This window comes from Thrips palmi, unplaced genomic scaffold (assembly GCF_012932325.1).
Source record: "Thrips palmi isolate BJ-2018 unplaced genomic scaffold, TpBJ-2018v1 HiC_scaffold_5, whole genome shotgun sequence".
Taxonomy (NCBI): domain Eukaryota; kingdom Metazoa; phylum Arthropoda; class Insecta; order Thysanoptera; family Thripidae; genus Thrips; species Thrips palmi.
In genome coordinates this window covers 15083882-15110833 of record NW_023144632.1, presented here as the reverse complement: position 1 = coordinate 15110833, position 26952 = coordinate 15083882, and the positions used below count along the sequence as shown (strand labels likewise).

General features: G+C 57.3%; 1 protein-coding gene across 1 annotated transcript in view; it reads left to right on the top strand.

Moving 5' to 3' along the window:
- The first annotated feature begins 3119 nt into the window (after positions 1-3119).
- The window catches only part of LOC117651204 (paired mesoderm homeobox protein 2B-like), a 29312-nt gene continuing 5479 nt past the window's right edge, over positions 3120-26952 (top strand). The window contains exons 1-6 of the mRNA XM_034395016.1: positions 3120-3216; positions 12345-12435; positions 16198-16298; positions 16404-16505; positions 22624-22725; positions 23326-23386. Coding sequence (XP_034250907.1) covers positions 12363-12435; positions 16198-16298; positions 16404-16505; positions 22624-22725; positions 23326-23386 — 439 coding nt within the window. The 5' untranslated portion in view covers positions 3120-3216; positions 12345-12362. The remainder of the gene's footprint in view (positions 3217-12344; positions 12436-16197; positions 16299-16403; positions 16506-22623; positions 22726-23325; positions 23387-26952) is intronic.

Genomic DNA, 26952 nt, shown 5'->3' with positions numbered 1-26952 from the left:
TTGTTGGCGGCCGCGGCAGCGCCTCGCAGTGCAGCAGCGCAGCACGACAGCCTGAATGGGGAGCCACCTCGACCTGCAGTGCGTCGCCCTTGCAGTCCTCGACTGCCGCTCCAGCCGGCCGGGGCGAGCACGCCGAGCCGAGGGTGTCGGGCCGGACTAACCTTTCATTTGTTTTCAATTAGCGACCGATTTGCACGATAGCACACAAGGGGAGCCGGGTGCGTGTAGCGGTGTCAAAGAGTTCAACAACTACTTTCTGCTTTCACTGCTTTAAAAAAACGGGTACAGAAAAAAATTCATTGAGTATTTTTGTTGTGGGCCCTGGATTTGAGGTCAGCAGACGCCATAGCCAATCCTCGCCTCTCCAGATCCCAACGCGTAAGTAAGCGGTGCAAATTAATTCGGAGCAGCAACACAAATGCATTGCAAATCAAATCTAAGCAACTTTCTTTTCTGACTGTTTCATTCGACTGCTGTCTCGCGCAACAGGAGTCTGGTCACTTCCGGTTAATGATTCCCGAAAATGCCCGCCGTGGCCTTGTTTTTCCTTTACTTCCAGACTGTGGTGCGGCTCGGGGCGTATGGGGGCGGGTCTGCCATCTTGTTCTTCGCGCGGCTCGGCAATCCGCCGATTGCCAATACCGGCAGTCAATACGATCCTCACGCGGTAACTTTTCGATATCGCCTGCGCGCCCCGCAGGGCCTATGGGCCGCCCTGGGATGCCCTGGGCCGCCCTGGGCACAGTCACAATGCACGCGCCAACTTCTTACTTCGCCGCCCTTGGAAACAACATTGTTTTCTTATGCATTATTACCGCACGACCGCGAAAACAGTGTGTGTTCGGCCAAGGTGCCGAAAGCAAAGAAAAACTGAAGGGCGAGTAGACTGCCTAAAGCTGAGAAAAGTGGAAAAGACGAATAGACCACCTGAAGCAAGGGCAACCTGTAAAGGACGAAGAAGACCAACAAAGAATTGAAATCTCTCTGACAGCAGCAAAAACGAGGAAACACCAACACTCTGATCATTAAAATATTAACTCACTCAAGTGGAAAGGAATCGGAGCCGACGTGCCCTTCGAAGGCAAAACAGGCAAAGCGAGCGAAGCGGCGTAAACCTCCTTTTTCCTCTCATTCCTCGCCGTGCCTCTTCGAGTCCCCCTTCATCCCCGACATGCCGCAAGCCGAGATGGAACGCCTCCCGGCCCTGACGTGATCTCCTTGGCTCCTTCGCTCCGCCGAGACGCTGAGCCGCGGAGCGCGCGCTATAGAAACCTCACCTCTCGCGATTGATTTGAAATGGATGAGATTTCGCTGGCAGCGCTGGCAGCGCCGGCAGCGCGCTCTGGCGGGGACTCGCGGCACTACTCTTTCACTTTGGCGGGAAATTCATTCCAGCAGTGCCTGGCGTTGCCTGGCGTTGCCTGGCTGCCTCGCGCAGCGTGCCGCCCCAACCCCCACCCACCCGTATTTTACTCGCTTCAAATATTCAGTGCTCGTCGTGTATGGGCAGGTCGTAAACCAATTTTTATCTGCGTGCGCACGGCACGGCGGCACGGCACGGCACGGCGGCACGGCACGGCGGCACGGCGAGGCCAGAATTTACTCCTCGAGTGGCTGAGACGCGCTGCCACGCCGACGGGCGGGTCGGGCTCGGCGTAAACCGCATGCCGGGGCGCGACAGGGCGGTGGAACTGCCTTCATCTAGTGCCAAATTGCCTCACTTTTTCGCTTTTCTTGCAATGTTCGTGGTGTTTTCTTTGTTTTACTTGGATTATTTTCGTTGCGTGGAGTAATTGATGGAGTAATTTAGTAAATTTGTAATTTTATTTTTGGTGTTGGATTTACTTTACTTTACTTTTTGAAAAGTCCCTCGGTAATCTGGTACCAACAAAACAAATAGTGTAGCCACGACATTTTTACGCGGGAAAAACTGACCTGAGGTTTAGTGTCGTCAGACAGGTTTGGTGTCGTCTTAACAAGCAGCTTTTGGTCATTGCTTTATTAGATTTTCGTTGGCATGTGTCGGAGTTTTTGTGTCATGTATCGTATCTTTAGTGGCATGGATCGAATTTTCGTTGGCATGAATCGGATGTTTGATCGCAGCTAGCGTTTAGCCCATCGAACAAAACAAATTCTTTTTTTTTGTCTCGAGTGTGTCTCAATGGCGCGCGCATGTGACACGCCGCGCACCCCATCAAAGTTTAGACACGGGCTTTTCATTCGTTAGCCTGTTAGGGTGGCTGCCTCCCGGTGCCGGTCCCCGTCCCGGGGCTCGTGGCTTAGTGGCTGCCTCGCACACGCGGCGACTTTGTCCTGGAGTTCTGGAGACGCTGAGGGGGGCGGTGAGATGCACTGGGGGCGGGGGCGGGGCGGGGAGGGGCGGAGAAAAAGCACACACAATAAAGCGAGTAAACAAGAGCGAAACAAACCAAACCCGGGGAGACAGTGCGCCAAGCCGCGCTAGGCCGCACCAGCAAGCGGGGCGAGCCGAGCGTATCAAGCCCTCGGCCCGCGCCTCCCCGCCCCCGCGCCGCCCCCGCGCCGCCCCCGCGCCGCCGCGACGCCATCCCCTCCACGGCCGTAGCTCCTCCCACTTCCTCCCGCCTGGCTCCTCCCCAGCCGCTGGACCAGCCAGCCTCCCCTCCCGGCACAGCCTCACTCACTACGCCACCGCACGTCGCGCTCCACGCAGTGCACTCCGCGCGCGACGCTCTCGCTCCAGACGGCCACGTGGACGACGCGGCGACGCGGCGACGCGACGACTGTCTTTCGCGCCACGTTCGGCGCGTGTAACGCCGGCTTGTGACGAGTGTTTTGCTGGGCGGGCTGCTGGCGCTGCCGCGGTCCGCGTGGCGAGGGGGCCTCGTTGGCGGGGCCCTGGTTGGCGGGGCCCTGGTTGGCGGGGCCCTGGTTGGCGGGGCCCTGGTTGGCGGGGCCCTGGTTGGCGGGGCCCTGGTTGGCGGGGCCCTGGTTGGCGGGGCCCTGGGGGGCCCGGCAGGCAGCGCGCTGTTCCCCAGAGGCGCGCCCTCGTCCAGCGCTACGGCCGGCTCGGCCGCCTTCTACTCCCAGGCCGGCCTGCTCGCCTGCGAGGACGGCGTCGGCGGCGTCGGCGGCGTCGGTCCCCCAGGCCCGCTGCCCACCCTGTCCTCCGGCCTGGCGTGCCTCGGATCGGCGGGGCCGCTGTCCGTGCTGCACTCGCAGCAGCTGGCCCACAAGGTGAGAGAGTGTTGCTGTTCACTTCCCACGCAGAGAAACACGGCTATCTCAGTGGCGTCGCTCTCAGAAAAGGGTTGCATTCATTAGAACAGAGTGCCGCATTGTCCGGGCCGAATTAACACTCGATTCGCGAATGAAACGAGTAAATATTCGACGTGAGTGCCACGGGGTACATTCACATAACACTCGAGTCACTCTGTCCGTCCGTGAGCACCCGAGATTGTGTGCGTAACAGGAGAAATTCTCGAAATTTTGCCCATTCTTGGAGTTGTTTTGGGCAGTTTTCAGCAGAACCTCGATAATTTTTGGCGTGCGTTATAGTCGGGTCACAGGTTTCGAGAGTGTACACCCTTTCGACCCAATGTTAAATGACCCATTCCCGAAGCAGTGTTGTTGTTTTGACCGATGCATGCGGCAAATCATACCTACGCTTGCGAGTCTTGACTCAAGTTGGGGGAAAAGGGGGGGGGGTCTTTTGTTTTCTGCAATCTCTCGTAATCACCGCGTTTTCAATATCTTGAGAGTGCCACTGGATGAATGAAAGGAGACACTGCTTGGCCTTGGGCGGCAGGGCATAGTAGCCATTGCTCTGCTGGTCGCTGAGATTCCGCTCGCAGCTGGAACGCATCGGCCCCGTGAATGTCAACACATGCCGCCCGCTCCGGTCCGCCCAGTCCAGTCGGGCCGGCCGATGCAGGGATGCTGTCAGTGCGAATCGTTTTGCGAGGCCGCGGAGACGTTAACGCGAGGCGGGCCCGGCCGTGGGGCCGCGGGCCGTGGGGCGTGGAGGGCAGGGGGCGGATCCAGGGGAGGGGTAAACTCTCCCGTCATCGGGTTCACTGCCTGGAAGCTAGTCTAAAAACACTAAACTTTGCGCCTGAAAATCGGCAAAAAGTAATGCTTCGCGCCCTCCTTACAAAAATCCCGGATCCAGGCCTGGTGCAGGGCGGCCCCGTAGGTGTTCGCAGTCGTCGTCCGCTCCGAACCATGCGCAGTGCCGCGGATGCCGCGGAGGGCCGCAGCGTCGTGGAGCGCCTGGCAGCCCGACCGGCCCGCCGAACACAGGTGTTCCCGCGGTGCCTGCCTGCCGGGCGCCAGGCTGCCCCAGGGCTGCCCCCGACCCGCTGCGCGTCGCTGCGCCTCCGGCGAGCCCGGCAAGGCCGCCATACACAAACAGGGCCTCCCCGCCAAATTAGAAACGAATCTAGGGTCCGCCGCTCGGGACCCGCACGGCGGCCTTGGGAACATCGGGCCGATCCGTGTGATTGAAAATTAATGATTTCGAGTGCGGAGCAAAGGGAGGCGGGAGAGGCAAGGGGAGGGGAGGGGGAGGGCCCGCAAGCGTCACTTGATATTTTATTATGTGGGCAATTAGGGTGCTCGACGTTAATTACACAACAGCGAGTCTCTCACTCGGACAGAGAGAGAGAGAGAGAGAGAGAGAGAGAGAGAGAGAGAGAGAGAGAGAGAGAGCAGAGAGAGAGAGAGAGAGACAGAGAGAGACAGACAGAGAGAGAGAGAGAGAGAGAGAGAGAGAGAGAGAGAGAGAGAGAGAGAGAGAGAGTGCATGCATTGTCTGCGTGCCCCCATCCGCTTCCGATCGGACTCAAAGCGTATGGTGACGTCATTTTGAATTAATGAATAATTAAGATTTCCTTTTGCGAGCGGCGTTAATTCGTTTAACAGTTTTCCTCTGGTCATTCACGATACAGTTATTTGTGAAGAAAAAAAAGCGCGGTGATAGACGGAGAGAGGAGGAGCGGAGTTGATGCGTTTTATTATTCTCGGAATGAAATCTAACCGACGCGAGGCATTACGTATTGACCCACAAGCGATCAAAACTGGCACTGGATACTCGGCTAATAGGCCGTGAGTGACAGCAGCGGCGTCCCCGCCAGCGTCCCCGCGCCGCCGCTCCACTCCCTAATATAAAACTTAATAAACGTCACTTGTTCGGGGCCGGGCCCCCTCTGCTCTCCCTGCCCGTCCGTCCGTCCGCCCGTCCGTCCCGGCATCTGCCCGTCTCTCTCGCGCTTTCTCCGTTGTCCGACCGACATCCTTTGGAAGCGGTTTGAAAACACTCAGTGGAGTGCGTCCGAGGACTTTGCTGCGCTCGCGGCGTGCTCGCAGCGTGGCCGTCGGCGTCTTTAAGGGGCTCCCGCCCGAGAAGGCCGCATCTGGCGCCGGGCCGGCTGGAGTTGCGGCGCTGCGAACCGGACCCGGCAAAGGGGTAGCCTAACCGAATTACGGGTTGCAGTGGATGATCCTGTTGGTGGCATCATCCCACCCGGCCCCAGCCCCTGCCGACCCGTCGTGTCCCATCCCGGCGCGGCCTCGGACTCCCTCCGAACTGCGCCGTCGTCGCTCTGCGTCGCTCTCGTGGCGCGTCCCGCGTGGGTGCGAGGGAGACAGTCAGCCCTGCTGCACCGGAGTGGAGTGAGCCGCGCTGGAACCGAAACCGGATCCGGCTCAGACGTCACCAATCGGACATATGACAAAATCGATTTGTTTCCATGTCCAAAGTGACTTTTAACTGTTGCAATCGCACCAGAACGACAAAATGGTGCGTTTGCCGTGTTTGATGGGGCGGTGATGGGAAGGGCTACCCCGTCGCGCGCACTGCGAGGCATTACAGGGCGCAGGACCTAGACCTCGGCCCTAGTGCCGGCGGCCCTGCACCGCGTCGAGGGCCGTGGGGGCCGTGGGGGCCGCGGGGGCGAAACCTCATGACACACATTAGGGGCCATGTAATGCCGCCCAGGATGTGAGCCATTACGAGGGGATCGCGTGGCGGGTGCTGGGCGCGTCGCAGAGCCTAGGCTGGAAAAGCAACGGGTTTCCGAAGCAGTGGGTCAGAAGACAGAGCCCCGCAACGAGCGGGTTCACGACCCCGTATCATAGCAGTGCGTGTGGGTGGGTAGCGCTGGGCCCTGCAGCTACAACTGCAGCGCGCTCCAGCGGCCAAAACTCCAGACGCGTTTTGAGCTCCAGAGTCGCTTCATCTCGAACCGAGCGTGTGACCCCACCAATGGATTCCTCGTTCGGAACGCAATCCATTGGTGGGATTCGGTTCAGTTCGGGTGCTATTCACCGACTCTGGTGCTCAAAACGCGTCTAGAATTTTGGCCACTCCACCGTCCTCTGGCCCACTGTGCACCGCCAGCAGAGCCAAGGCAGAGCGGAACACCGCGACCCCCATGCACCTCGGCTCGGCGCATCACAACCAATTGATTTCATTAAACCAGAGCGACGCACGCCGCGCGCGTGTTGTCAACCATCACTTGTTTTTTCCTTGCTTTTTTTCGGGGCACGCTCTTCAGTTCGGCCCACTAGCGCCACTGGCGGCCCGGCGGCCAGTTAAGCGAGTTAGCCGTTATTCGCGTGTGTGGCCGGCCAAGCTGACGCGGCGTGGAGGCGCCCCTCCTCTGTGTGCACTTATCGTCACGGTGCGACGTTACCGCGTTACACGTCACACTGTTACGCTGTTGGGCCGCTGGGACCGGCAAGTACCGCTAACTCGCTTGACACGGAATTATCGCAGCCTCGCGCTCGGCGTGCCCGGCTTGCTTCGCTTGCTTCGCTTGCTCGGCGCGCTGCGCCAAGTTTTCTGCCGCCACTCCCCCCTCCACCGGCGCCGCGGTGTTGACACGCCCCGGCGGTTTATTTGCGCCCACTGATTCTCGGCGTATTGACAGTCTCGGTGGCGGCGGCTCGCAGAACCGCTCAAATAATCAAATTATAATCTGTTTGGCCCGGCCGATCGAATTACGGTGAGGGCCACGGCCGTGCTGCCGGCGCGCGCCGCCCAAAATAGACGAAAAGGAAACTTTTTTGCACGGGTTCGCGAGAATGTGGGGGAGTTGATTTAAGAGCTCATTTTCCCCATCGACAAATAATCGGTGCGGACAGCAAGCCAGCGTGCCAGAGCGAGCCCTGCCGGGGGGTCCTGATTGCGTCCATCGACGTCTTCTTTTTGCGCCTGACAGAGGAGCGTGCCGAATGGCCTACCGCCCGTCGAACAAAACTCGACCGCCGGATCGCCAGCATCGCCATCGCGACGCCGAGGCCGAGGCCGCGCGGCGAGGCGGGGCCCTGGTGTGACAATTTGCATTAATTTACAGCATAAACCCAAATTAAAGGCAATAAAGCGAGAGCCACACCACAGCTGCTGTGCTGGTACAGCGGCGAGCAGCGGGGACACACGAGCCGCCTCGGCCCGAGCCGAGCCGAGCCGAGCCGAGCCGAGCCGAGCCGAGCCGTGCCGAGTCGAGCGCGTCCGTCGGCAGTCACCTTCCAGTCCATCGCCGAGGGCATTCCTAGCGGATCACTGCAGTCTCGGCTGTTTCCCAGCGCCGTCCCGCTGCTGTATTCTGAATCTTCCATTCGACGCGAAGGAAGGACTCTACAGTAAAAACGGTACCTGGTTTTCCCAGGAACCCTATGGCGAAAGATATAGGCGATTTCCAGGGTGTTCCTGCTCACTAAAAAGTTTCTAGCTGATTCGCTCCTAGTGGTGCAAATTTCACACTTTCACAGTGCGAAAATGGACCACTCCTGGAGGTGCTAATTTTGCACTACAGAGTGCAAAGTAGTAAGTCGATAGCACTCCCCAGTGCAAAAGTGAAACCAGGGGTGAAAAACGCCAAAAGTGCTAATTTTACCCCCCATAGTGTGATTTTTACTCTTTGAAGTGCAATTCTTCATTTCAGAGTGTGTTAAAACAGCAAGTTCTCTTTGGGGAAATGTTCAATAGACTAAAGAAGAATGGCTTATGGTATGTCAAGTTTAATTAAATCCATAAAATTAAACAGAGTCAAAGCTACTGAGGCTTTAATTTCACAAATTCAAAACTATCCATGAGGAAATAAAAACAATAAGTTTTTATTACAGAAGAGTAACTCCACCCCAAGGAGGACCGAGAACTGGGATTGGGTCACGGATTCGGTTCAAACTTTGTGGGTTCAATAGGTACCACTAGGACATATCAACCCCCAAAGGAAAGTTGGCTAGCTCAAACAGAACCTGAGATATTTGCATTTTTCTAAATTTGACTAATTTAGCGAAAAATTGTCGCTTTCTGACTTTTTTTATGGTAAAAGTTGTTCGCTTAGTTCTGGCTTATGTTTCTTCTTTCTAGTCGTAAAAAAAGAAGAAAAATGGTGGTAGGCCAAGTTTTGTACGTTGCTTGGTTTGGCCTACTCTAGCAATTTTGTCGAATTCATCGAAACTCTCATACCCAAAATACTCCACCTTGGATTTGACCCTGGTACGTCTCATTTCACTTCTTTTACTCTAATAAACAATTGCTATGTAGTCCTTAGCACCAACAATTCCATGTAAGCCAGAAAAATCAAAAACACCATTTTTCAATTTTCTACTTTGACCTATTTTGGGCACTTTTGTTAAGATTAGGGCTTCTACATGATCTTGGGTGACAGGAAAGATCCTCCCTGCCCTCAAATTAGATAGTATCAACACAAACAAAGAGACCCAAACTCTAGGTGCACTAAAAATTTATAAGGAAATTGTTTCGAGCAAATTTTGCAGGTTTACGAGGGGTGTGAGAAATTTAAATCGGAGGAAAATGTAATGCTTCAGCCAAAAGTGGATTTGTGGTTCATTAGTTAGCTTTCTCAAGTAGGTTTGGTGCCCTTTTAACCCTGAGAATGTTCCTCCTTGATAATCAGAGTTAAAACCCTGTTTTGGTATGGGGTTGTTGGACTTACGATTTCAACTCATCAACAAAGTAATGATCCATTTATTTAGGTTGCTTGCAATATTTAAGTTCAACCGCTTAGTCTCAATAACTGAGCCTGGTTCCATTTGGTTTGTAAATTTTTGAGACCAGCCAGATGACCAAGACTAAGCGGTTGAACTTACACGTTGCAAGCAACCTTAGTAAATGGATCATTACTTTGTTTATGAGTTGAAATCGTAAGTCCAACAACCCCATACCAAAACAGGGTTTTAACACTGATTATCAAGGTGGCACATTCTCAGGGTTAAAAGGGCACCAAACCTACTTGAGAAAGCTAACTAATGAACCACAAATCCACTTTTGGCTGAAGCATTACATTTTCCTCCGATTTAAATTTCTCACACCCCTCGTAATCTTGCAAAATTTGCTCGAAACAATTTCCTTATCAATTTCTAGTGCAACTTGAGTTTGGGTCTCTTTGTTTGTGTTGATACTATCTAAATTGAGGGTAGGGAGGATCTTTCCTGTCACCCAAGATCATGTAGAAGCCCTTATCTTGACAAAAGTGCCCAAAATAGGTCAAAGTAGAAAATTGAAAAATTGAGTTTTTGATTTTTCTGGCTTTTATGGAATTGTTGGTGCTAGGGACTCTATAGCAATTGTTTATTAGAGTAAAAGAAGTGAAATGAGACGTACCAGGGTCAAATCCAAGGTGGAGTATTTTGGGTATGAGAGTTTCGATGAATTCGACAAAATTGCTCGAATAGGCCAAACCAAGCAACGTACAAATCTTGACCTACCAACATTTTTCTTCTTTTTTTACGACTAGAAAGAAGAAACATAAGCCAGAACTAAGCAAACAACTTTTACCAATAAAAAATCAGAAAGCGACATTTTGCCGCTTCATTAGTCAAATTTAGAAAAATGCAAATATCTCAGGTTCTATTTGAGCTAGCCAACTTTCCTTTGAGGGTTGATAGGTCCTAGTGATACCTATTGAACCCACAAAGTTTGAACCGAATCCGTGACCCAATCCCAGATCTCGGTCCACCTTGGGGTGGAGTTACTCCTGGGATATTTCGCGATGTTAGGTTCTTAAGTAACCGGTCGTTTTCGCCCGCCAAACCAACATTTTTCGTGCCCTTGACGCGCGTAATTCAAACTTACGCGCCGCATGGGAACCAATGAGAGGCGAGAAACTTCGCACTTTTCCCGGGTGAAACATTTTTGCACTTACAAGTGCACTCACTCACCGACTTAGCACTTTTGGGTCCATTTTCGCACTTAGAAGTGCAAACAAGCGCTGATTGCACCGTCGAGAGTGATTTTGGCAGTTCGCACTGGCGAAGTGCGAATTTAGCACTGTCGGGAGTGAAATTTGGAAGGGAACTTTTTAGTGAGTGGGAAAACCAGGAACCGCTTTTACCGTGTAGGGAAGGCCCCCCGGCCGGCGTGCAGGGCAGTCTGGCCGCTCGGCGTTCCGCTCGGCGTTCTTCGGCGTGCCTCGGCCTTGCGTCCGCTTGCGTCCCATCGTCCATCCCAATTGCGGGCTGATCAAGTTTGGCCGATCGGCGATCGCCATCGAAATTGATCGGGCGGCGCTTCCTGGCGCCCATGGCTGCCCATGGCTGCCCATGGCGGACGGACGGGACCCCCCAGGAACAACACAAAACAGCCTTTGCGGCGAGCGTCAATGTCGGCGCTGTTTGCGCTAAACGGGCTTCCCAGAAAGTAGGCCGGCAGTGGAAATCCGATCCACTATAACCACAGCGACTGTCATTGCCGTTTCGAAGCCGTGTTTTTTGCTTGCGAGCTTCATCGAATGGTGGTTGCGGCTGCACTACGCCGCCGCCCCCAGCCACAGCCACAGCGAGGCAGCAAATCGGGCTCGCTCCCACCGGGGACGGCCCGTTTGGTAAATAGTGCAGGCGCGTACTACTCCACCGAGTTAGCCCATGTTGATAGCTTCGGCAAACAGCCGCGCCCACACGTTTCTTTGAGAACCACGCAAAGGGACTGGGTCAGGCGTGTTCGGAAAACAGAGTTTTCAGCTCGCAGAACAAAACGGTGTAAGTTAAGTAAAAATCGTGGTGAAAAGAAAGTGTTTGGCATTATTTTTTGTGACCTCGATGCATTAGTGGAAATTCTCGAAGGTGCCGTCGCCAAGTGCATCATGACCGCCCTCATTGGTTTGACACTGCATGCAGTGCACCAACCGACTTGGCCGTAACGCGTTACGCCAATTGAAGCGAAGCCGCGCCAAGCGGCGAGCCAAGCGGCCTCGACGAGACAGCCTCGCCGGCCGCGACGAGCGCACCAACCCTCTGCCGACTGCGCGAGCGGCAGGTGGCGGGACTGTTCGCGCGAAGCGATTTGGGTGTCAAAGGTTACAAAACTTGAGCCTCGAATTAATGAAAGAACATGCAGCCCATGCCGTCACGAAACGTAAGGTCGCCACTTGGCCTCGCACCCTGGCGTCGCGACCCAGCGACCTCCGCGACCTCCCGTGTGCGCGGCACCCCAAGGCACCCCAAGGCACCCCGACGGCCCCGCGGGGGGTGCTGGCGATGCTGGCCGACCCCAATGACTGTCGTTCGGCCACTCGCAGCGACTCGCAGCGTGGCGGCCGAAATCGCCAAATGAGGCGCACTGCTGGCCTTTTGTCGGGGCGTCGGCCGCGGCCTCACCCCGCCCTCTTCCACGTCATCACCCTGCAGGCCGCGGCGTGCCAGGCGTGCCGCCCTCCCCGACCGCACGCTGGGGTTTACTCTGCGGCTACTTGGCTGGCTGGTGTTCGCGGACATCTGTTTGCGCGGCCGCGGGAGTGTTTGCCCCGCAGTGTAGCGATCGCACTGCCATTGTAAACACGCGGGGATTGGACCGCTGGGAGGGCGATTGCGCGTGCCACTCGTACCTTTGCCGAGGCCATCATGGCGGTATGAAAAATGGATCGGCGCCAAGGTCCTTCCTGGGGCCGTGATGAAGGGCCGGCGTGGTCCGCACTCCGCACCGCCCGGCACGGCACAGACGCGAACCCACTTTACAATCTCCCCGACGTCAAATCGAGTTACGGGCGTCCGCCTCAAAGAATGCGCATCCAGGCGGCGGGCCGGCGGGGCAGCAGCCTCATAAGACATTAAACGATTCCTCTGTAATTCGCCGGGAGGCGCCGCGCAGACGAAATGGAATAACGCACTGCAAAGTAAGGGGTGTCCGAGGCGGGCTGCCCGTCCGGGCGGGGCGGGGCGAGGCGGGGCGGGGCGGCCGCTCTGACCTTACAGCCCCTCCCAGGCGCAACTCCCAGGGCCGAGGGCCAAGGAAGGAAATTTGCACTCGGCCGAACCGCAAAAATACTATTGCCTGTGGAACTTGCCTTGCCTTGGTTCATTGTGATGAAAGCGTTTTTCATGCTGTCCTGCCTGTGTTCCAGGTCTCTGGGGTTCCCAGGATGTTCCTGCAGGGCTTTTGCTGCCCACAGCCCGTGGACCCCCGCATCAGCTACGGCACCCAGTCCAACCCCTGTAAGTACTGCAGCCCTGCGTTGCGGCTGGTTGCGGCGGCCCGGTGCCCGGCCTGCCCGGCGGCGGCCCGGGGAATCATACCGTCGTGATGCAAATTGCTGCTATCAGGATCCAGAATAAAACGGCGTCGAACAAGCTGCAGCCTCGCGGCCAGCCCGCCCCGCTCTCCCCGCCCTCCCCCCGGGCCGCCCCCCGGGACGCGCGACCCCTGGGAGCCGAGGGGGAGGCGCAGGGAGGCGGCAGACGCGAGATTTCTTGTGCTGCGTCTAGACCGCCGGCGGGGAATCCGGGTGGACCAACTTGCAGTACGGATATCACAACGCCATGAATTAAAAGCAGAAAGCAAGAATGTTTGAGCGCATCCTAGATTCCTGCATTGCCATTCGAGTCGTCCTTCTCACAAAGCGGTCACCGGCGGTCACCGCGATTCGAGGGCGAGCGAGGCGCTCGCCGGCCTGCGTCCAACACGGAGCCCTGGCAGCATCGCGACGGGCACCGCCTGGGCGCGACGGAAAACGCGGCAAAAACACCGCCAATCCGGCCCAGCCGACGGGCAGGCGGACGGACGGGCGGACTGAGGGACGGACGGGCTTCTAGCGGGGGGAGGGAGCCAAGCCTGGCCTGGCTGCCAGGCTGGCCGTCCTCCAGGGATGGGCTGCTATTTGATTAGGCTACTCTGCCATCGGCACTCTGCAGTCCGGCCGGCCAGCAGCCAGGCAGGCAGCCAGGCAGCCAGGCAGCCCGGCCCATGATTATCTTCCCTGAGGCGTGAGCCCATTAGGGTCACGGGGCTGCGATTAGTACGCTAGTACGTGAGCAGAGGCCGCTGCGGATCAACCCTTCAGACGTGTTTGCCGACACGTCCCTCGACAGGGAGCGCTCCGAGTTTGCTTAGTACGCTCACCGACTCCGAAACCAAACGTTTTCGTAGATGCAATAACAATGTTTCCAGTTGTTGATCTTCTTTTTGAAAAATAGGCGTAACGGAGTGAGAAGATATTGGCCAAGTTTTTGGCATTTGTTTGCTCTGAGTGCGGTGGCTCCTCTGGTTCTTCGCTGCGGTGGTCACGGTCCGGTTGCTCGCGGCGCGCGTCCTCGTCCTCGCTCGCGTCACTGTCGGCCCGTTTGATCTGACTCGTCACCGGCTGGGAGCGCAGTGCGCAGCGCGCAGTGCGCAGCGAGCAGCGCGTCAGGCGGCGACAGATTAACAGTCTGACATGCCGGCTCGCTCCGAGGCCCTGCCTTGCTCTGCCTCGCTCTGCCTCGCACCCCAACACGCCGTAATCCCATCGCAGTCATTAGGGCGGGATCAGCCCGACAAGTGTCCGGTCTCGTCTTGCTGCTGCCTGGCTGTTGCCCACGCCAGACACTCGGACGCCTTTCAACCATCACGGTTAATAAACCGGGGACACCATCGAAGAATTTGAGTAAAGGTATTGCTAGAGCGCACATCCGACTTCTCGTCCCGTGACTTTTCATTTCTGAATGCTGTGTTGCTTCCGGCAGTCGCTCCATCGCCGCACCTTCCGAAGTGTCCAATCTTTTCGAGACTCCCTGCTCCCCGCGGCACGCAGCGGGACTGCGTGTGTGCTGCGCCCCTCCGCGCCACTCGGCGAGGCGACCGCAGGGGACGCCGGGGACGGGCCCGAGAGACAACAGGTCCTGATAGAATTATCCGGTTTATTCAATGGACACAAGCACCGGGCGGGGGGGCATAGTGGACTGGGGCAAAGAACATGCGCTCTCCGCGCGGAAACTTTGAGGAAGCCGCGCAAGGTGCGTTCGCAAAGACGACTCCGACAGAAGGCTGTACCCCGTGAAACTGTGCACTGGTTCTGAAACCGATGGGGAGGCGCTCGGTGTGACGTGCGTCCTCGGGGCGGGGTGCGTTGAAATGGATGTGTGGAGGGTGGGTGGAGGGTGCGAGGAAAGGGTAGCGGGGAGTGCTGCCGGCCCGGCATTCGCCATTCCGTTTGATCGGTAATGGACCCTCATAACAGGTTGCGCACTGGTTTTCCAGGATAGGGTTGCGGGTCCCACATTTTGCCGTGTGGCGCCGCCACGCACGCATTGATTCAAACCAGATTAGCGCGACGATCGATATGATGAGGCTCGATATTAATTCAAAGTGGGAGTAGGGGGATCTGTCGCGCCGCGTGATATTACTGCAACAGCCACTGGGCCTGGGAGTCTGCCACGCCTCTGACTCATTTCATGGCACGACCGAAATGCACACGTGATCTGCTCACAGAGGAGATCGGTAACCTGGGGTGTCCATACTACTCACATAAGAAGAATGGACCTGTGGCCTGGGGGGTTCCATACTACTCCGAAGAGATAGGTAATCTGCGGGGCCTATGCTACTCACCAAAGTAGAACCTGGGGGTCCATACTACTCACAGAATAGATCGGTAACTTGGAGAGTCCATACTACTCCAAATATGAGTAGGTCACTGACCTGGGGAGTCCATACCACTCAGAGACCAGATAGGTAACCTGAGGCGTCCATAGTCCATACTACTCACTAACCAACAGAGGTCAGTGACCCGGGGGGCCCATACCACACATTACTTGCAGCAACACCCTCGCCCCCCTGTGCGCCACCAAACGGCCTGCCCGTGCCGAGCAGTGCCGCGCTGTACGGCCAATCTGCGGGGCGCGTACACTGCACGCCGGCCGCAACGCCACGCCGTATCACGCGGATTAGTTATAATAATTGCTCTGCAAATTATTTAAGGGCCAAACGAGGCGAAGAGCGGTTTATAATGTGCACGGCTTTTGTTGCCTGAATATTTGATGTCAGAAAGTGGGACGGAGACGGGCGAGGCCGGGGCGAGGCTGAGGCCCGGGAGCGAGCGAGAGCCCAGAGCGACCTCTAATGGAAGCTCAGACAGACACAAGGCGGAGAAGCGAGGGAGCGAGTGAGAGAGAGGCAGAGAAAGGGAGAGAAGGGGTTGAGAGCCGGCGGTAGCAACCCAAGCCACTGCGCCCCCCAGCACAATAAATTAAACGGAAAAGCATCATTCTATGAAAACGCAATTTCCGCTACGCTAAAAGATGGCCTAAGCGCGTTACGTCCATTTGCGGCGTCTAGTGCAAAGCCCCGCCCAGCGCGCTGTGTTGTGTGCGTGTGTGTGTGTATGTGTGCGCGCGCGCGCGTGTGTGTGTGTGTTCAAATGAAGTGCTCGGCCGCAGTAAGTGGCTTTAAAGTAATTGCCGGGCAGCATTTTAATTGGGGCTGTTTCCCTCGGGGCCGTGCTAGATGAGGATATACCTAGAACGCTCGCGAAAAAGGAAGAAAACAATTTACTTCTGGATGGAAATGTTATGTTAATTATTATTTATTTCCATATTATTTTATGTACAAAGTACAATTACTTAGCGCTGGCAAATAAATTCAAGAGCATATCCCTCCAACAAAATTATTTTGCTGCAGAGGCCGACCATGGAGGCGTGGTTGCCAGAGCATTTTGGCAATCCTAATTAGTTTGAGCAGCTCGCCACGCGGGCCTAGTCAAAGGCCGGGCAGTTTGCATCGTTTTCCCTTTCTACTTCGGCCAATAGTACGATGCGAAGCGCCTTTTCTGCATCTCATTGCCGTGGTCGGTCCGCGGCCTCCAACCGTCATTCTAACGAGCAGGTTCTCATGGATGTACTGGCACTAATGCTTAAGAAAGAAGAGGGCATAGGTGAAACTGCCAGTCAAAGAATTCACTCTGAGCAGCTCAAACGAGTGTTTGATACCATTGTACCATGTTGCAGACTCGACGTACGAGGGATACCCGCAGGCCATCCACGACGACCACTTCCACACCTACAGACGCAAGCAGCGACGGAACCGTACCACATTCAGCGCCGAACAGGTACCAGAAGATTTTAAACAAAGTGCAACCGTCACGCCATTTGTTGTGTATCGTAGCCATGTTGCGAACTGCGGCGCCTCCTGATGGAGTTGTTCCATGTTCCAGCTGAAGGAGCTGGAGAGGGCGTTCACCATGACCCACTACCCCGACGTCTTCGTTCGGGAAGCGCTGGCCAACAAGATCAACTTGACGGAGGCGCGAGTGCAGGTGAGTTTGCAGTGGGGGTACTTTTGGAGGAGGGACGTCAGGGGGTGTGGGGGTTCCGCACCCCCTGATCAGAGCCGCAGAGGTCGGCAGCGCCCCCGCAGCACCGCACGCGAGTAAGCTTATAACTCAATCAGCTGGTGGGGGTCCGCACGCCACTCGAAGTGGGGAGGAGAAAGCTTACCGCTCACTCGCGACCATTAGCGCCAGTCGACATGCCGTGAGATTCACCCGAACAACATGAGGTCAGTCGCAGGCCTCGAGGGGGTGCGGTGCTGTCGTTTGCGTCGTCCTCTGGAGGGTGGCAAGCCGCCAGGGTCTTTCTTTGCTCCTGTAAGAAGAGTACTCTGCAAAATCACCTCCTGTTATCCGCCCTTGGTTGCGGTAAATACTAGGCGGCAGTAGCACCTGGTGTGCCTTGATATGCTCCTTGAGAAGCCGCCATGCTAGAACGCGGGTGCAACAATTCCACGTCACGTCCTGCGGTGGAGTGGGTTTGCGCCGATACCCTGAGCTGATGCGACTTACACCTCGTAACAGCATCACTAAGTCATAAGGCAGCACGGAGCATGAACCCCGTTACACGCACTAGCCGACTAATCCCCAAAACTCGGGGAGGCGGCGCCGAGGCACGCCGCACGCCGCTGAAGCACGCTGAAGCACGCCAAAGCACGCTGAAGCACGCCGATCCGATTGGCCACGAAATCAGACTAGTTTCGCTGGACCGCGTGCGTTGCACACTCCCCCACCGGCAAGGCGGAGAAACAACAAGAACAGCAGCAAGCGCGTGGACGGGGTCGGGCCGAGAGAGGCCATGAAAAGGGAATTTGTGAGAAGTGTCGGAACGGAATCCTGAATGGATACTCGATTTGGAAGCCGCTGGGACGGCGTGGGACGGTGGGAGAGGGGGAGACGGGTCGAGACGGAGGGCGCCTCTGCCTCGGTGGGGCGAAGGCGCATCCGTGCGGCCCGGCGTGGCCTTCGAAAGGAACAACAAGCCATTCGATGGAACGAAATCGCCGGCAAGCGAGAAACCTGCGCAGGCGTTTCTCTTGGTCCCGCCGTCCTGGTTCCTGGTTCCCACGTCGCGCGGTGCAGTGGCGGCATTGCTGTTTGGCACGGTAATTGCAAAGCACTCGGCGAGACGACGCGCCCACGCTTGCGTCGCTTGTCACATTTCCACTTTTCCACTTTTCAATTTCCCGGAGGCCGGCCGCGCCAGTCAGGAAGCCGCCTCCTTCAGGCGGACCGTCGGCCTCCGATGTCACCAGTCTCGGCTCCCTAACCAAATTCCCCGCGAGGGGCGCGGCGTGTGTTCGTGCCCTAACCTTGTAACTCGACCTGTCCTCAGTCACGGCGACGCGGCGTCGCGACGCAGTGGGACGCGCCGCGCCGCGCGGCCACCCGCCTCGAGCACCGGGCACTTGGTGTCGTCCTCACGCGCGCACGCGACCGCCACGCGGCCGCCGCGTGCAGGACCACCGTGCCGGGCGTGGCCGGGCGGCGATACCCCTCGCGTCTCTCCACGACGCCGGGATCCGCGAGGCGTTTAGCGGCCGAGCGTGTGGAAGTACACGGAGCCCTTTATTGCCGCAATTTCCGGCAAAAATAATAGCGGGGGAGGACGACGCCAAGCGAGGCAAGCGAGGGAAAGCGAGGCGAGGCGTGCGCGCTTTGTTCGAGCTTCTGTTTTCCTCGGTGAATGAGGCGGGCGTCACCGCGGGGAGCTCGAGGACGCACGCTGCCGAGGAGTCGCGGCGCGGCGCCACTTCCCCGAAGCTTCTGCTTCTTCCACCGACGCGTAAGGGTTAGGCCGGCCGGAGCTGTTTGGAAGAAAGAATCATTTGGATGCAAATGCGGCAAACGAGCCCATCATCGCGGCCATGATGAGGCTCCTGGCGACGTCGCCGAGGCCGCGGTGACGCAGTGACCCAGTGGCGAGCCAGAAGGGGACAATAGCCACCAGCACATTAAATATGTAGGGTACTCGAAATCGCATTATCACCCTATTCGGCGAGGGTAGGGCAGGGCGAGGGAACGGTGGGAGGGAGGGAGGGTCGGCCGCCTCGGGAGGAGTGGCTCCAGGGGATGAGGCTTGTCACAACCTAATGACGATAAATTTACTCACAGTTTCAATCTTGGTTGGATTCCACTCGGATCCCCTCGTTATATGAGGAAAAGCTACTTTTAAAAATTGAGAGTGTCTCCAGGAATCACCCCGGGGGCCGCGGTAAGCCCCCTGGCTGGCTGCGGCGCCCACCCTCGCCGGATGTCGTGGAGGCCGAGGCGGCGCGGCCATATATCCAGGAGCAACGGATTACGCGAGACTCGCCGTGCTTCTTCCTTGTCTTTGGCATTGACTCTAATGCTGGCTGTTATCACGGCCGCCACGATGGCGACCAGGCACGGCCAGCACACTGCAGGGAGCGCGGACAGCGGGAGTCTTTAGCCTGAACGGGCAAAGGTAGAAAAAGGGCTAAAACGTATCTAAAAAGTTGAATTTCAAATGTAACTTGTTCAATATGGCAAAATTGTTCTAGTTCCCACATTCCAGCAGCGCCCAGCGTCATGGGTGACAGCGGAAACATTCGAGCGCGAAATGTGAATAACAACTGTGGCGTGTTCGCGTGGCTTCGCGCCAGCCGATTAGCTCGCTGTATCGGGCGACCGCAGTGTGCCGCGCAGCCCTGACAATGAGTGGGTAATGACGTGGCGAATCAATCCCCAGTCGCCCTCTCCCTCGCACTCGGCAAAGGCCCGTCCCGGTGCGAGGGCGGCAGCAAGCAGCCGCGGGGGGCGCCGCATCGCGCCGCGCTACCAGGGTGTCATTCGATGATGGCAGTTGTTTCACGCTGCGAAGGAACGCGTCGGGCCATGCTGTTGGTTTTAGTGTTGTTTATTGTCCTGATGACACGCGGGGGATTTGGGCAATACTGCGAGGTCGGGTGGCGGAGTCCTGGGGGATGCCCCACTTGGCTCCCGTGAGGAGTGTCGCGAGGAAAATTTGGTCTATCTTTCAACAATGAAGTTCAAAGTATGAGAGACATCTGACTAATTTCGGGTGATACGGAGACTTATCACCGATAAAGGGTGACCCATCAAGGTATGTCTGAAAAAAGGTCAGACATCAGCGAGACTGGCCCTTGCTTTCCTTGAAGAAATATTCCCCTTCGTTGAGCGTTGATTGCGCACCGCGTCGCACCGCGCGCGGCACCCAAGGGGTACCAAACTCAAGATAATCATTGCACGTAGCTGGTAATCAGTGAAATAATCAACATTGTCCGATAAAATCACAAACATACTTTTGGGGATTCAATCACTTTTGACCATTTTTGCGAGGGCACTGCTCACAAACTATCAGCGGTCAAAGCCTTCCCGAGGCAGGGCATGAAAGAGTACGGTCTTAAGAATACTAGCGCGTTGAGGGAGGCCTTTGACCGCAACTAAATTGGACGCAGTGGCGGCCCAAAGTCAGCAAAATTTGATTTCCGACACTCAAACAGCTTTCTGAGGTCGGCGCTCAAGCAATCCCCAAACTTGACCAATAAACAACATAATCTCTTATGATCTCCTGTGATCAGTGATAAATAATAAAAGAATCAAAAGAAACCACATGTAATGCTACTCAGTGTTCGTCAGTGTACGTGAAAATCTTGAGTTTGTTACCCCTTGGTTGCACCTGCCGTGCTGGACGAACCGCGCCTCAGGCAGCACTGCGTTATAACTCTTTCATAGCCCGCCACCGCAAGCGCGCCAGGGGGTGAGCGCTAAGCGGTTTCATTCATTGGCCTGTAAAGCAAGCTCCTGTGCATGTGTTCGTGTGTGTGTGTGTGTGTGTGTTTACGGGTGAGTCGTGCTGACGCGTCCCACCAGCGCTGAACAAAAGCCACCTGAGTGGCTCGCATAAGAGTGTGTGTTTTTGCGCATGTTACTTCTTTCTGCATGCCCCCTGGATCTCGCAGAACGATTATACGGGACGCAACAACGGAAACGGGCAGAAACACTTATTCGTTGGGAAGCACCGCCGGCCGACGGTCTGATGAAAAGACTCCCTTGGGTGAGAAAAGCAGCGGTTCGAGGCTCGCGGCCAGCAGGTTGTGTGTGATGGGAGCACAGCCTCACACAGTCACTGAAACGAAACTCCACTGCAGTCGCAACTAGCAACCAAAATTAAGACAAATTTATTTCCCCAAAAATATTATGAAAGAGGCAAGGTGGGTAACGAATTGGAATTGAGATCCGCGTGTCAGCCGGCATTGTAATTCTTTTTATTGCAAACAACATGGCGCTGTGCTCTTCTAGCCCGGGGCGGGGGCGGCGGGGGCGGCGGGGGGCGGGGTAGCGACATCGCAGACATCGTCACACATGCATGAGCTCCTCAATCTTGTTGCTTTGTGGGATTCACGCGGGGCTCGGCTCGGCTGGGCTCGACGGGGACTAACAAGCAAACGAGGTTCGGGACCGGCGCCGCCTCCCCCCGCCCCACCCCGCCCCACCCGCCCGGTGTCGGCGCGGCACACTACGGTTCAATTAAGGGTGCTGCCGGCTTTCTGCCTTCCGATTCGTTTCCGGTGGCGTTGGAACAACGGCAACCCGCACCAAACCAACAAAATATTTTCAGGCTTTGCAAAGGCAAATTCTTTCGGGAGTCTGGCAACTTATATTTTTTCCGTGATGGTGACGGTTGAAGACTGCGTTCCGAATCTGCCGCTTTGCGAACCACTGCCGACGCGGCAGTAGTTACCTCCCGCCAGACTCGCCTCGGCCCTCGGCCTGGCCTGCGCTCGGCTGCCCCACTCGAAAACAATGCCGGCGTCCAGTCCGCGGCGCGCGCGCAATTTTGACAGCTGCTCCTTGAGGTGGTCCTCTGGCCCTCGGCGAGGGCGTCCTCTCCGTGCCTCGCCGCCTCCACTTGCACATCGACGCGACGACCGTGCTAATGAGCTAGGCCAGCCCGGCCAGCAGTGCGACAAAGAGGAGCAAACTGCAGTGCCTGCAAATCCATGCCGTGTCTGCGGCATCGCAGCAGCCAAGCCGCGGCGCGGGCAGCCGATCGGGGATGGGAAACGGGAACGGCTGGGCGAACGGCCTGGCTCCGCGAGACTGGGGTACTCGCACGGCACAGGGACTGCAGTGTAGCGGTCCACAGCACGGCGTCCCGGGCGTGACAATGGAATCTTGACGGCTGGGCGCGCCGGGCCAGGCCGGGCGCTAACAAACAGCAAACAACGACAAGCCCCCTTTAATCGCACATTTGGCTCGTGTTTACTTCTCTTTAGAGAAGCAAAAGCAAGTTTCGCTCGACAATGCGACGCCGAGTGGGGTTGGATGGCGACTCTATTTTTGCGTCTAATTGCCCGTCCGAGTCGGGGTGGGGGGAGGAGGGGGATCCAGCGCCTGGGGTGGAGCGTCACAGCGGGACACGCACGCACGCGTGCCAAACAATGCGTGCGGAGTACTCTTTCTTATTGTTTCGCGTCCAGCGGCTCTTCGTCGTCGCAGCGCCGCGCGGGAACCTCTGCGGAAACCGACGCCAAGTTTCGCCACTCCGAGCAGAGCCAGACGGAGCCAGAACGCCCAGAATGGTCGGAAACAGCAGGAAAACAGAGGTGGCCTGGAGACGCGCGTGGTGCGCGGTGGAGTCGTCCGTTGCGACTCATTTCACGGCTAATTGGATCTCTACTCGTCGGGCTCGTCGGCGCCCCGAGCGAGTGGGGCAGGCAGGGCAGGCAGGGCAGGGCGTCCACGGGGCCGTGCCGCGCCGCGCCGGGGCTGCCTCGAGTGCTGGGGTGGAGCGCCGTCTCAGAGGCACGCCGCACCGCACCGTGCCGCACAGTCTGCAGAGATCACTCACTCCGTGTGTTTCGGCGCGACAACACAGCATTAAGGTGGATCCGCCGGCCGTGCCGGGCCACGCTCGGCGCCAAGGCGTGCCAAGGCGTCCCACGGCGTGCCGAGGCCGGCAGGAGTGGTGCTCGAGCCTCGCCGCCTGCGCCGAGGCCGCCACCGCCCCCGGGGACCGCTAATAAGACAACTGGGATGGCCAGGCCAGGCCAGGGCCAGGCCGGGGCCTGGGTGGTTGGTTCCACCCGAAAGTAACACGCCGTCTCTCTGTTGGCAGGTTTGGTTCCAGAACCGGCGCGCCAAGTTCCGCAAGAACGAGAAGGTGAAGGACGCGCTGCGGCGAGAGGAGGACGGCAAGGACGACCAGAAGGACGACAAGGTAATAGGCTGCCGCCACATAGTGCCGCCACACAGTGCCGCCAGTGCCTCGCATCCAACATGCACGCCGTCTCGCGTGGCGCGACTCGCGCGGGCTGACGGCATAAAGCGCTTTACGGCGGCCAGGCAGGCAGCCAGGCAGGCAGGCAGGCAGGCAGGCACCAGCCAGCGACACACGGCGCAGCCCGGCCAGGCGCAGCAGCAGCAGCGGGCCGCCTATCAAATTTGAATGGCAAATGCAACAATAAAACACACCGTTTGAAGCGCGCTTTCTTCCTGCTTGTGTCGCTGCTTTTCTTTGGCTGGTGCATTATGGATGCGCGCTCGGCTCGCTGGGCTCGCTGGGGGGCTCCGCCCGCCCGGCGCCGCCCCCACGCCGCCTTGGGTCCGCCTTGCGTCCGCGGAGCGCGGCCGGGTTATTATATTGCGGGCACAGGCAACGGCGCCTTGTTCGTCGCCACGACGGCAAAGAGTGCGGACTAAAAAATGGAAGTCGCCAGCTTTATGACTTATTGCTCGCCATAGGCGAATTAAAGATTAATGTCCGAAGGCGGCAAAGGCGCCGAAGGCATCCGCAAAGTGAGACCGTGCTGTGCCGCAGATGGAGGTTGACGGCGAGCGCAGCGTGGCCGGGGACTCCGAGGCCGCCGACGACGGCGTGGACGTGGCGGTCGACGCGGAGGGCGCGGCGCGGCCGCCGTCCAGCACGCGCACGCCCCTGCCGCCCGACAGCAGCTCGTCGCCGCACAGCGACCAGGTGACCGAGGTGCAGGTCCGCGTCGACACCAGGGTGCGCTCCGTCGAGGAGCACCTGCACCACGACGTCAAGGCAGCGCGCGGCCACCACGACCTGGACGCAAGCAGGAGGTCCAGGAGTGTCAGGTAACAGCAGCGACATGCCGAATCGAAACCGAAAGTGTGGTGAATTGCCTGGCGTGATTGGTTTGATCGCTCTGCAGCCGGTCCCCCGAGCCGATTCGGCCCTCCAGCGCGCCGGGCGAGGCCGAGGCCAGCGCCTCCCCGCCCACCGAGGCCGAGGCCCGCGGACTGGCCGAGCCCACGACGTCCTCCCCCGAGGCCTCGGGCACGCTCTCGAGGTCCCCGCAAGCCCACAACTTCCATCACCTGTTCCAGAGCTTCCCTGAAGGGTGAGTGCCAGGTATCTCATTTCCGCTGCAGTTGGTGACACGATACGGGCACCATGCGACTTCAGTTGTCTCCAACGGGTGAGTGTGTGAAAGAAGAGGAAGGTATGGAGGACCAGCGGTAAGAGACGATGAATGATGTAGAGGAGCCATGAAAAGGAAGGGTGCGCTGCCTGGGAGAATGGCAGACTGCGAGTCCAGGAAGAGGTTCGGTGCGGATGAAAAGTTGATCATTGCCGATCTGGCAAGTTGGAGGATGTGCTGCGGCGTTGCGGCGCGGCCGCCGCTCACCTGTGCCGCGCCGAGGCGGAGGCGTGGCGGAGGCGAGCGCAGAGGCGGCCTCCTTTAGAGGATTACTTTCCTAACTTGGTTACTCTTTTTTTATCCCATTTCCGTCTGTGGTAACGTAATTTCTCAAACTTTCCCTTCTATCAAAAATTCATCTACGTTTTAAAAGTTTTTATCAACCTTGTCCCGTGCGCCGCACGGCGCCGCGCCGCGCTCCTGGCTCCGGGCGACTCCCTGCCTTATTGGTGACTGCTACGGTAGATTTTATTACCATATTTTGCCTCGCCAAGACTTTAAATTACAAATTCGCAAAGTGATTATTTTTTTTTTTTGCCGCGCTGGTAGTGCATTTGAAGGCGGGCAGGACGCATGCTAAGAGGCTGGACCCGACGGGGCCGACCGGGCCGACCGCACTCCAAGGCGCCGGCATTAGAATCGCAAAAAAGAAAACGCCTCAAACACAACGCCACGTTCGGTCCGATTCAGCCGCACCGACATACTTAGCGCGCCCGTCTCACTTCCCGGAGCGGACGCCGCGGCGACGCGCGCTTCAGCGCTGCGGTGTAGCGCCCCAGCGCCCGACACGATGACGAATTTCTCATCAGCAATCGCACAAGCGCGGCCTTAACGAGGTACAGCGATGGCCGCCGCCACGGCTGCGCCTAGCTTGGGCTGGCTGAGCCTAGCTTGGGCCTGGCTGGGGCCTCGAGAACCGCCATTACGCTTTGGCCAATTGTTTTAATTGTTGTCCGCAATGTTATGGCGCCAACTAACCGAGTGATGCGAGGAGGGGCGGCGGAGGCAGGCAGACCGAGGCAGACATGGCGGAGTGGGAGGCCGCCAGCCCCGCCGGCCCCGCCAGGCCCGCCCCCAGGCCGCGCCGCCACCCCACGCCCATCCCCGCCCCAACCTGCCCGCCCGCCCGCCTGCCTGCCCGGCCGTCTTGGCCGAGGGCTGGCGGCCGCAGCACTGAATTAGTTGCTGCAAATGAAGTTGGTGTAGTGTAGTGAGATCGCAGCTTCCCTCTGCATCCTCTGCCCCTCGCCTCCGTCCCCCTTCCCCCTCTCTCACTGCTCTCTCCCGCCTCCTCTTCTGTCATGTCCTCTCTTCCGCCACTGTCGACCAGCCAAGGTGCTGGCTGGCGTTCTCGGCACAGCGTGCTCCAGGCAGCCTCCTCCAGGCCGCGTCCCTGCACAGTCCCTGCACAGTCCGCGGACAGTCCCTGGACACTGGCCAGGCCCTCGGTAAAATAGTGCCCGGAAGCTCGCGACTCGACTTGCCTCGCGTCATTAGCTTCCGGAAGTGGCCGCCAGGGTGCGCGATAGGGGCGGCGCCACTTCCGAGTGCGACAACGTCCAAGCGGGAAAAAACAGGAACCTTAGGAAAAATCTTGACATATTTTTTTTCGTGATTTTTTTTTTTTTTTGCATGGTGATGTTATTGTGAATGAGATTCTGAACGTAGCCGTAAAATAAAATGGGACTGGAATGAAAAGATGATAACTCCGGTCTGTGAGGGGAACCGAATTTACGGGGAAATAATAACCACCGAATCAGCGTAAGCATTGAGGGATGTACTCATTCTGTTTTTAAAAAAACGACATACGCGAAAAAAGGACTTCTAGCCGAACGAAGAGCGTTCCAAACGTACGCGACGTATAACGATGGAAAGGGAATCGGCAGAAAACACTCTCTCTCTCTCTCTCTCTCTCTCTCTCTCTCTCTCTCTCTCTCTCTCTCTCTCATACACACACGCACACACCATCGGGTGGGCTGCGTTGGAATCGTTGGTACTAAAACTGGCCGCAAAGTTCCTCTCCTCTGTCCGTAAATTGAATCGGCCCGCCTTTTTTTATTTTGTTCTCGTTCCTTCCGCACATAATTCCCTTTCCACTGAAAATACCATCGCAGAGAGCAGCAAAAGCGAGGCAACCCGATGATGTTCCGAACCTATCACACCCTCTGGCTGTGGCGCGCTGTGGCGTGGGGGAGGGGGCCGAGGCGGGCTGACGAGGTTACCGCGCGGGGAAAGGGGTTTGGAGTCGGTACACACGCGCTGCCCAATGAACGCAAATAAAATGGAATATGAAACGATATTATGTCGAACATTTGCGTTTGATATGCTGATGAGCGTTGTGTTGTACCTAACGCGATGAGGCTCCACCGAATTAGGCAGCATTAAGCCCGTTGCCGGCCGGCCGAGGCCGACTCCAGGTCTTGCTGCTCCGCGGCGAGTGGCCGACCGCTCCAGTGACGTGTTCAAATTGGGTGGGTCCTATGAACAAAGACCGATGTCCTTTGGGTCGCTTGAACAAAGAGCGACCTCCATTTCCTAATTTCTCAACGCGATCATTTTGAAGTCCCAGAACAATCATCACGTTTTTATTCTGAGTTTTTAAATGAGTTTCAGATAATCATTCTCATTTCAAACAAAACCTGCAAACCATGATTTGACTTGGATGTCCATTCCAAGAACCACAAGGAGAAGAAATGGCGAATGCAGAATCGTCCGAAATGGAGATCGGTCTTTGTTGGAGCGACCCGAAGGAGATAGGTGCTTGTTCGAGCGACCCAGAGGGCATCGGTCTTTGTTGAAAGGACCCGTCGAAATGCGCGTTATCTCCGTTCACGGCAAAACCAACGTCCGGGTTTCCCAGGCGCACCCTGGAAAAATGCCCTGTTTTTCCAGGGTGCGCCTGGGAAACCCGGACGTTGGTTTTGCCGTGTTTAGGACAGGCGCCACCGCGCGGCCGGAGCTTTGAGCGCCTGCGGCCGTCAGGTAGGCCGTCCCGCCGA